Genomic DNA, 11201 nt, shown 5'->3' with positions numbered 1-11201 from the left:
CAAGTGACCGAAAGTCCACCTCAGGGTATTGCTCCTACGTCTGGGGAAATTTGGTCACGTGGCGCAGCAAGAAGCAGCCAGTGGTAGCACATAGCAGCGCCGAGGCAGAGTTTAGGGCTTTAGCCCAGGGCATTTGCGAGGGAATATGGCTAAAACGACTGCTGGATAACTCAGAATTGGCATCTCAGGACCAATCCAGATGATGTGTGACAACCAATCAGCCATAGCAATTGCCAAGAATCCCGTCCATCATGACAGAATGAAGCACGTGGAGATTGATAGACACTTCATCAGTGAGAAAATAGAAGGCAATATCATATCACTGAGTCATGTTCCATCACAACACCAAGTCGCGGACATCCTTACAAAGTCCCTCTTCAGGCCCAACTTCACGGAACTGAGCTCTAAGCTGGGTCTAATGAGTATATACCGCCTAGTTTGAGGGGGAGTGTTGAAATTCAAACTAGCCGAATCTAGATGAGTGATAGGCTCCTAGAATCGTGGGATAATTGCTAAGGTTCTGTTGTAAACTAATCCCTATAAATGTGTAAAGTAGTTCCTAGTATCTAGGAGTTCTCTTAGGATAAGATCTTATTTTTCTTGTGTATAAATATCCCTTCCGTTTATTCAATTAATAAGAGGAAATTCAGATTATTCCAAACTTCATAAATAAATAAACACTGGAAGTTTTAAGCAGAGAGCTTGTTTAGTGCTCACCATTAAAGATAATATCATGTAAAGGGCACTACATCAAGTACTCAAAGGCAAGACAGGCATAATTACAGTTTACAATATTTTTAAACTATCTCACTCACACACAACCATACAAAAGAACAAAGATGGAAAAAGACAGAATAAAAAGAAGTTGTACCTGTAGCTTGACCTTTATGTCCAAAACCATGCGGTCCCTTTCAGCCTGTGAACAATAAACCAATGAAATTAGTCTAGAAAGCTCTAGTAAATAGAACATAGTAGGTACTAAGGCAATATGATGATTATGGAACTTACTGCTCTCTCCATTGGGTCCTTGGGGAGGAAAGAAGGTGAGCTAGAAAGGAAAGAGAACAAAAATTAGGAACTACACTGGAGATGTGACAGGCTGATAAACAGAGTTCTTATAAGGAATGTTAAGAGATCTTATTCTTGTTAATACATTTCCAAAAATTTTACCATTTGCGATTACATTGAAATTTTCCAATTGACTAAAACAAAAATACCGCTTAGATTTTATTGTTTTTCTTTTCACTTTTGGATTCAGATCCAATTAATAGTCCAAGTTCGCCATGTTTATATCTACCTAGGCATATGCTTTCCTGAGTATTCAAAGGCTCCGCTTGCTGCTGCAAGTATCTGCTTTCTTTTTTCTTCTTGCTCTTCCGTTCTAATATTTGAGGGAAATCTATCATATGTATATTTGGCACCAGATCCTGATAACAGAGAGAATAAAATACATAAGCATTCATCACACCCAACCAAATGTTTTATTCCTAATATAATTGGCACATCCAATTGAGGACAGTCTTTTCTTTCAAAGTTTGTTGATGAGTAAACATGGGTGGGGAAAAAGTTGTTCCTTCTTATTGCCCGAAAACATGTGTTTTCTTAAGACTAGATGATCCAAACTTTGAAGGCAGCTGAAAGGTATAGGGGGCAAGAAAAGTCTTTCACTTTAGAGAAGATTCGCCTTGCATTATCCTCTTGAGATTGTTCCTACGAGCAATGAGTTGTTTCAAGGAGAAGATCCTAGACTGGTCAGTCCTCTTGGTGTTGATCCAGAGTGACAAAGAAGAGTTCCTACGCGAAATGGTGTGAGTTCACTTGATAGTAGAGGTTGTGAAGGCTTTAAGTCTACAGAAAAATTGAAAGTGATTAAAGGCTCTATTAAAAGATGGAAGAAAGAGGGTTTTGGGCACAAGATCGTTTAAGAGTGATATTCTCTCTAAAGATTGAATGGTTGGGCAACAAAGGGGAGTTAGGAGAACTTGAGGAGAATGAAAGAGTGGAGACAAAGATTTTGAGGAATCAATTGGAGGAAATTAGTTTAAGGAAGTTTTTTCTAGGAACTGGAAACAAAATTTGAAGTTTAGATGTCTCAAGTAACAGGATCCCAGAAGTTTTTCATGATATGGTTATGGTGTGTAATCCTTCCCTATGAATCTCCAATCTTGGGAGTTCCTGCCCATTGGTTAGTCCCTCGCGTTTTCTTCTTTCCTTTCTTTTTCACTCTTGTTAGGAAGGAGCAGTCACGGGGATTATCTAAAAGGGCAATTATTTCATTCCTTGAAAAAATACACAAGGATAGTGAACTTGTATGGTCAATTTAAGGAATCGAGTGAAGTGCCATTTCAGTGGAGAACCCATCATAGTTAGAGAGGTCGTTTAAATAAGAAGTAAAAAGTGTTGTTTTCGGTTGCAATAGAGAAAAAACCACAAATGCGGATGGTTTTACATGAGCTTTTTTTCAAAATTGTGGGGAGACTGTAGGGGCATTTATTCAGGGTGTTTGAGGAATTTTTTAGGGAATGGTGAACTATAACACAAACCATACATTTCTCTATCTCATTCCTAAAAAAGTTTAGTCTAGGAGTGTGAAAGAGTTTAAACCTATTAGTTTGGTAACCAACCATTTTATAAGATCTTTGCAAAAGTCATGGCAAATAGGTTGAAAGAGGTGTTATTTGACACGATCTCATCATCACGGTGCTTTTGTTAAGAGAGGTAGTGTTATTGTGTTTGAAATCAGGTTAGTGCTTGGTGGATTTTCTTGGATAATATTGTGGGGGAAAAAAAAGAAACGGAAAAAACAGCCAACATTTCCATTTTGATCAATGGAAAACCTAGAGGAAGGTTTGAAGCTACAAGGGGTCTAAGACAAGGAGACCCTAGACTTCTTTTCAACATACCATTGTGGCAGATGTGTTGGGTAGATTATTTTGATTATCTCATGTCATGTCCAATTTGCTTTGATTGTTGGAATTTTGTTCTTTTTTCCTCCAAAATCAGTGTAATTGGAATTTTGGCTTCAGAAGGAATTTGAATGATGCAGACCTTTTCTTTCAGCTCATCCGTTATGGATAAAAGGTTGTGATCTTGTGACTCATCGGATTTTTCTTCTAAATCCTTCTTTCCCTCTAAATCACTAGAGCTATGTGCGAAAGTATAGTGACTTCAATTCTTCGAACCACATGGTTGGAAAAAACAAAAACAAAAAATAAAAGTGCCAGTGATTTTGAAGAAAGGGAGATGGAGATGAGAGGGTTTGAAAAGGTTAAATACTCCTCTATGGGCCTCGACTGATTAAGTACAAAGAAAAATGCCAGTGATTTTTGAAGAAAGGGAAATTGGAATGATGTCATGGGGACGTTAATTATTTTAATGTTTTGTGGGTCTTTGGTTTGTTGTGCTTTTAGTTTTCTGTTCTTTTTGCAGTTTTCCATTTTCTTTCGATTAGAGGACTTCTCACCTCTTTCCATTGAAATTGACTTCATTATCAACAAAAGGAAGTTTTTTTTTTAAATAATGAGAATAACAATTATAATTTACTAACTGGAAGATTTAAGTCAATAGTTAAATCCAATTTACCTGATATTTTACCATCAGGATCCGAGATTGTTATAATCTCTGGTTCCGCTGTATTTGAGGGAAAAATTGAAATTGGATTTTGACCCCTTCCAATTGCATCTTGTAACTTGTCAAGGAGATTATTATTGTTTTCATCAGAACTCATGCCCCTCTCCAAATAGTCCATGAAACCGTGGGAGTCGAGAAACTGCACCATCTGTAATAGCAAGAAGAAATTAAGACAACATGAAGGCACTAGATTTTTATCACATAAAGAAATAAAAAGATTTCAGTACTTATGTGTTGTGATCCACCACAGAGAAAAATAGCTACATGAAAAAGGATCAGAAAACAAATACCATGGGCTCTGGTGGTTGGTTAGTTGACCGAGAACGCTTTTTCAAAAAAGCTTGAGTGTTGAAGACATGATTTGCAGAAATTTCCTGAAAAAAATGATTTTTCCAAATAAAAATCAAAGGAAACAGAAATATAATATAATTAGAAACCAAATCTATAGCAGAAGAGACGATATAAACTTTTACATACTATAAAATTGCGATAGCCACTTAAAAGTGATGCAAAGAACTTCAGAAATACCAACCTGAAAAAAATATGAAAATAGGACACACAAAACTTCATAAACACGGTTAGTTTACATGCTAACAGCAAAATTATTCCAGAATAAATGATTTTATCTCTTATCGCAAAAGCTGAGATAGTAGAGCAGCCACGTGAGGCCATATTAGAGCCAATATGGGATTGGGAAGTGCTCAAATCAACTAAGTGTAAGCATAACAATGTAACACACCAGATAACCCAGTAGCCCACTAAACAAAGTTGTTGGTTAATACGTGAACATACAGTTCCCTCATCTATTTGATTAATGGGATACTTGCTAGAAAAGAACAAAGACTTCGATCATAAAGACAATAGGATAGAATGTCAATTTAAGTGCAGCTACATTACTAACATAGAAAAAGCAATGAGTACTTAATCAACGTTTTATGTGGAGTCAATTATCACCTAAGTTGAAGATCATGATCCTCTCCCCAAGGTTTGTTGTGACCTTTAGGATATTGCTCTGGGACACTATATGGACCAGCCTTCATGTGATCTATTCCAATAACATTGGGATATAACAGCTTCATTATCTCACCACGCAAGGAGCTTAGTTCTGGCTCCGGAATTGGCGGAATTTCTTCTGATGTGGTAATGCGATTGTACTCAAGATCAACAACAACTACCTAAAGAGAAAAAGAAAGGGGGAAGGCAGGGAGACAAACAACTATTTTATCTCAGTAAAAGGCAATATTTAGGAAAATCCAAGTCAAACAATTTAAAGGGAGAAAAAAGAAAGGTTGTGAATATCATATGGAGGTTTTGCCTCAGCTATTTACCAACATAATTGATCTTTAGCTTCTTTGAGCTTTTCATATGTGAATTTAAGCCCCGTTCATTTCACCGATTCGAGTTTGCTACAGTAAAAAGCTCTCAGAAACAGTCACATCTAACTTTTTTGCTACAGTAAAAAGCTCTCACATAAAGTCACATCTCAACTTAAATTAAAAACTCGAATCAATGAACTAAACGGGCCCATTTGTTTCTCACATAAAAAAAAAAAATCAAACAAAAAATTATAGTACAAGATGTGATAGTGCCTCTTTCATAACATGATTCCTGGTGAAGAAACAAAATATGAAGATAGAAAAAGAAAAAACTTTCTTCCTTACTAAACAACGTAGTAACTGATCTATTGTAGAAACCTTCTTGTACCATTCAAAAAAAAAAAAACCCTTCTCGTACTTCATTGCCTTAACACTACCAGAAAGAAAATTCTTCATTCTCGGATTTTTTTGAATCAAAAAATTTTTTTTAAAAAAAGAAAGAATTAAAGAAAATTCAATCATCCAAAAGAGGACTGTAGTCTTCATGAGTTCCACTATTCAATGGTTCAGAGAACGTCTTAGAACAAAAATATACTTGACTGTTAGTACAGAATATTTGCTTTAGATGTAATCTGTCTCATGCAATCTTCACAAAGATTGAAAGCTTTCACAACCGTTTATAGAAAAGTCAAAATATATTCATTGAGAAGGAAACCATACAAGTAAAAAGAAAAGAAAAGAAAAGAAAAGAAAAAAAGAAGGAAAAAAAAAGAAGCACACAACAAGGTAATTACCATTACTATTCAAATAAAAATAAGAAGCACTCATCTGTTACCATGACATATTCTAGAAGCTAATGAAAAAGAAGACAACAAAAAGGAGGACTATGAAATGCATAAAACAACGAGATATATGCTGTATGGAAAATAATAAGCACGGAAATACGAGTAAAGTTTATGAACAACTACTTAGAACTTACACCATCCATCGCCAAATTAGATGTATCGACACCTGAATGAAGGCCCATCATGTATGGTGTTGGAGCATCAATATAGTCAACTCCACTAAAAAAGAGTAATGGAATGTAGACATGCTTCAGCACAAACAAAAATAGGAATGATTAGAGCGGAGATTATGAAACATAATAAGCATCAAATCAGTATCATCTATCATGTATACATTTCTGAAACAAGAGCAATAACAGAATGACCAAAACATGATATGATGCCCGCATATTAAAAAAAAAAAAAAAAAACCGTTTGGGATATATCAGAGAGATAACTTCATCAAGTAAAAAAGTATTTAAAAAAAAAAAAAAAAAGTTCAACAAGTCAGTCTTACCTGCCAACGAAATGGATAAATTAAATGGCATATGGCCTCTGATACAAGGGTCAAAATTGAGTATCTGCTCAAAAGAGAACAGAGAGAACAAGTGATCATAAAATGATCAATAGATCCAATTATTATCGTAAACACGGAGAAAATAAGAAAATGTAAAGCAAAAGAAAAATTCATGGTCAATTAGATAGAACTGTACTAGGCCTTATTTTCTCCACAAAGAACACAGAGAAAAAAAATAAATAAGTATACAAAAGAAAGGTGAATATCATAGATAAGAAAGAGTAAATTTGAAGACTATATACGTGAGAAAAAGTTGCATATGAACTAGCTGTTTTACATAAAAACTGTGCTTCCAAATTCCAAATGTCACCAGTGAGCTATTTGAAATACTAGAAAAAAGATGTTTGGTAGTCTTAAATCAGAGGCATACTTATTTGATCGGAGCAAAATTCTCCGTTCAAGCAACACAGCTGTAAAGAGTATAATTAAGTTGTCCACATCTAAACACTGTACCAATGGCTGAAATGATATCTGCATCCATCATATAATACAAAAGTCAAACACATAAGATACATTCTAGAGAACAAGAAATATCAAGATAAACCATTAAAAAAAACACAAAGCTCAGAGTCAAAAAGATTTAGTATCATACATCAGCGTGGGCTAGCCCATCCTTTGGTGGAGCCTCCACAGATAGTAGACAATTATCTATGGCAAACAAAACCCGATCCTTTCCGGGCGTGGGCAGAGGTACATTGGATACCAGATATGCTATAATATCCCATAATGGTTTGCTGAAAATGTCACAAAGCTGACCACATTAGATGCAGAGAGAAGGCAAAAGACTGAGGATCTAAATATTGTGAAATAAATCTGCCAGCTTCATGAACCACATGAGAAGTCTGAATTTTGAATGAGAATATTCAAAATAGCATTTAAATGTCAAATCAAGATTCATCACGAGAGAATAGTTACCTACTTCCACTTTCGGAAAAGCAAAGTGCAAATAGTTCCTCTAGGGCATTTCTAAGCACACGGAAACTTGGGGAGCGTGAAACCAGACAGATACATTTGTCAGCAAATGAATTTGCAGGTATATGGTAAGCCTCAGCGATATCTTCACTGACTGGATCCCGGAAAGCAATGCAACTAACATATATTTTTGACCCATCACCCTCTGGAACAAATCATCGTTATCGAATTATTCAAGGACGAAGATTAACTGGTGAGGCCATATACATAATGCACATAATTCAATACTTGCTCAGATCATTGGATCAATTAAAAATATAAGAAAGAAAGGAACGAAGAAATAAGGCTTTCACGCAGACCTGCAAAAGAAACTTTGATGTTTTGAACCCTTAGCCTACTTTCTAATTAAAGCCTTCTTTGTTTGTGCCCCTCGTTACATAAATGTACAGCATTTTATTTTTTTTTATAAGAAACAAGAATTGTATTGAATAATAAAATGAAGAGAAGTGAACAAAACAGGGAACAAGATGTCCACCAACAACCAAGAGAAAAAAAAGAATCCAACAAAAACTCAAATCAGCTCAAAATAATATCCCAGCCCTAATCAAATCTGATAATGAAATGCCACTAAAATTTTCGACTGAGACAACCACAACCCAACCCAGTAATTGATTCTATCCCAAACTTCAGTAAAGTTTCCTTGAATGTCCTCAAAGAGGCGATCATTTCTTTCTAACCACAAAGCCCATCTAACAGTAAGGGCAACAACATTCCACAATCTCTTAACATTGTTTGTACTTCCAGATAGAAAGTCACTGCCAAATAACTCTGAGATTCTGTTAAACTACCCAACAATCCCAAACTTTTCCAGAACACGATGCCATATACCCATCGAAAACGGACAGTGAAGGAAAAGATGGTCCCCTGTCTCATTAGCGTTCCTGCAGAAAACACACCAGCTAGGAGATAGATATAGATACGACTTTCTCCTTTGCAGCAACTCATGAGTGTTAAGTTTATTTGACACAAGCAGCCAATTAAAAATTTGTACTTTAGTAGGAACCAAGGCGCTCCAAATAAAAGGGCACAGGCTAAAGGAGGGAAAGGATTGATCACCAATGAGAGATTTAAAGAAGGATTTTCAAGAAAATAACCCCGACCTCTCCAGATTCCACACCCACCTATCACAAATAACCTCAGTCAATCTTACGCCCTCTAGACAACCCAAAAGCTCCATGATTTCACCCAATTCTCTATCACTAGGCTCCCTACTAAAATGAAGATTCCAGGACTCAATACTACCCTCTCCGAGAGTGTAAAATGAGGGGATAGCTGAATTATGAAGGGATGAATACCTATAAAGACTAGGAAATCGATCAGAGAATGACTCCTCAACCAACCACACATCTTCCCAAAACCTTAACCTCCTTCCATCCCCCAACATAACCTTAATGTTTGCTTTAAACTCCTGCTGCAAATTTTGAATAGCTTTCCAAGGACTCCTGAATGTTGCTCTATCACAAAAGCCTGATTCCCATTCTCCAAAAGTCGACCCAAACTTGCTTCTAATCACTCTGCACCACAACAAATTCCTTTCCTTTGGAAATCTCCAAAGCCATTTTGACAAAAGGGCTTTATTGCGGAGAACCAAGTTACCAATCTCCAAGCCACCCTTCTCCTTAGGTTTGCAAATTTCAGCCCATGCTACAAGGTGATCTGACTTTGTTTCCTCACAAGCCCCCCCTCCTAAAAAGAATAAAAAAATAAAAAATAATAATTATAATAATCCCTCATCAATTTTTCAATCTTAGCTGCAACTCCTCTAGAGATTTTGAAGATCGACAGAAAATAGGTAGGTAGAGATGACAATACCGATCTTATTAATGTCAATCTCCCTCCACAAGAAAGAAACAATCTCTTCGATCCATCAAGCCTCTTGGTCACCTTTGAAATAACCGGTTCCCAAAAAGATGATCTAATCAGATTCCCACCTAAAGGTAGGCCAAGATATTTAATCAGCCACTCCCCCACCAAACAACCTCCAATGGCAGCCAAACTTACCACACTCTTCACCTCCATATTAATGCCCAAAATTACACTTTTTCCCAAATTAACTTTAAGTACGGAGGCAAAACAAAAAGTATATTCGTGGATAATAAATGTACAGCATTTTACCTAGTCAACACGAATGTATCGCCTGAATTTTGTACCTTGAATCCATCTAAGCAACAAGTCTTTGGTCAAATAAAGCACTACTCTTTTTGAGCAATTCTTATCAATCTATTTGTTTTAAGGGGCTGTTTATTCTAGTTCGTTTTATGATTTTGCTTTTTTTCTTTATTTTTTCCTGCCCCGGGGACATATCATTCCCTGTGATTTTTGTATCCTCTTCTCCTTTTTTTTTTTTTTTGATAATTTATCAATAAAAGGAGCATTTTTTTATTTGAAAAAGATAATAAATAAATAAATAAAAGCGTGCTTACATGTCATGTAACTTCCTCAGGACCTCGTAAAAACATATTGACAAGCAAATAACGTACAAAAACAGACGTCGGTGACATGATCAAAACCAAAGTTATTCAAACTTCGACCACAAACCCACATCAAAAGGTGATAAAAACACGTGATATTGCCTCCTTATAACTCACACGATCCTTAAATGGTTGATACCTTTTTTTTTTCGAAAATACCATTTTAAAACAGAGTAATTAAAAAATTATAAAATATATAATTGGTGAATCCATCACAATCTCCAACATAAGCTTTAATCTATTTGCAAAGCTGTGGAATTACAAGAAAAGCTGCGCTACCATATTGCAAGAAACAGCCAATGATTAGCTCAAAGAGAGAGGCCAGGAATTACAAATGTGTCACATCATTGTGCTTCATAAGCAAATAAAAAACACGATATAGATTCTGTTCACACAGATTTACTAAATCCTCATAAATTGGAACAATAATTCAACTCATACCAGTCAACACAATCGGATAGCTCCTCGGAAACGTCAAGGCATCACTCGAATCGAAACCCAACGGATAGAACTCCACTCCAGCTGGTAAAACGCACTGAAATCATGCCAAACCCAAATTAAGAAACGAAAATCTCACATTTTTGGCACTTCATTGGCAAATTAACTCGTAAAAGCTCGAAATACTCAACATAGAGAAGAAAATTTCGAATTCAGAAACCAAAAGAAAAAAGAAAAGAAAAGGAAAAACGAAGAAGAGAATTTGGACATGAAAGCTTACAGTGGGAAGCTGAGGAGGAGGCGGAGGGTAGAGAGAGTGATTGAGAGGAGGGTACTGGTCCAGCAGAGACGGCAAGTACATGATTCCGGTTCCATGGAAGCCCTTGTTACCATCTAGGGTTCGGATTTCCGGTCCGATCCCGCAGACAACGAAGTACTCAAAGATCGGAGCCATCGAAGAATGTGGGATCAAATTGTCCTCTCTCTCTCTCTCTCTCTTTCAACCTAGAGAGATATAGAGAGAGAGAATTGGATGATTTTCAGGTAGGTGTGCGTGAGATCTGGCGCTTCTCTGTGGTTTGAGGCAAATAATCAATGCTTGTGAATTGCGATTCCGATTTGGGACTTGCCAGTTCTGTAGATTTTCAGGTGCTTCGTTTTTTCTTTTCTTTATTTATTTTTTGAAGTGGGAAGAGAAGTATTTTGTACGTCGTTTTACGAGTTTGAGATCGTATAAAAGGAGAATGCGGTTTTTTTTTTTTTTTGGGTCCAGGCCCCAGCGGCGGACGACACATTTTCGTCCGTTTCTCCTCTTATGATTAGCCATGCAATTTTTTTTTTTTTTTTTTTTTTTTTTGCGGAGAGGAGGAAATAATCCGGTGTGGCGAATATAATAAAGCCGCCACATGTTGAAAGATTATTGGTTGGTCCAAATTGTGGCTCCGTACGAGTTGAGATAGAACCGTTCGATCAA

General features: G+C 36.4%; 1 protein-coding gene across 1 annotated transcript; it reads right to left on the bottom strand.

Annotated features, from left to right (window-relative positions):
* Positions 1-337: 337 nt before the first annotated feature.
* On the bottom strand, positions 338-10983 carry LOC21402908 (DENN domain and WD repeat-containing protein SCD1). Its single transcript, XM_010096481.2, has 15 exons — positions 10509-10983; positions 10232-10325; positions 7263-7464; positions 6940-7081; positions 6718-6818; positions 6288-6351; positions 5926-6039; positions 4585-4805; positions 4108-4162; positions 3921-4004; positions 3583-3778; positions 1298-1427; positions 1009-1048; positions 872-916; positions 338-415 (listed from the first exon to the last, which is right to left on the bottom strand). The coding sequence occupies exons 1-15, from the start codon at positions 10680-10682 to the stop codon at positions 338-340; spliced, it is 1740 nt and encodes a 579-aa protein (XP_010094783.2). The 5' UTR covers positions 10683-10983.
* Between the last annotated feature and the right edge of the window lie 218 nt (positions 10984-11201).

This window comes from Morus notabilis, unplaced genomic scaffold (genome assembly GCF_000414095.1).
Source record: "Morus notabilis unplaced genomic scaffold, ASM41409v2 Scaffold2035, whole genome shotgun sequence".
Taxonomy (NCBI): domain Eukaryota; kingdom Viridiplantae; phylum Streptophyta; class Magnoliopsida; order Rosales; family Moraceae; genus Morus; species Morus notabilis.
Note: the sequence above shows the minus strand (reverse complement) of the source record. Positions and strands in the feature narration are given on the sequence as shown.

Excerpts from the sequence above, each read along its gene's own strand:
- LOC21402908 (XM_010096481.2), bottom strand. The coding sequence starts at position 10,682 with ATGGCTCCGATCTTTGAGTACTTCGTTGTCTGCGGGATCGGACCGGAA. Across the intron at positions 6,819-6,939 it reads ATGGGCTAGCCCACGCTGAT|ATATCATTTCAGCCATTGGT; the intron begins GTATGATACTAA and ends TGATGGATGCAG. Across the intron at positions 6,040-6,287 it reads TTTATCCATTTCGTTGGCAG|CATGTCTACATTCCATTACT; the intron begins GTAAGACTGACT and ends TTTGTGCTGAAG.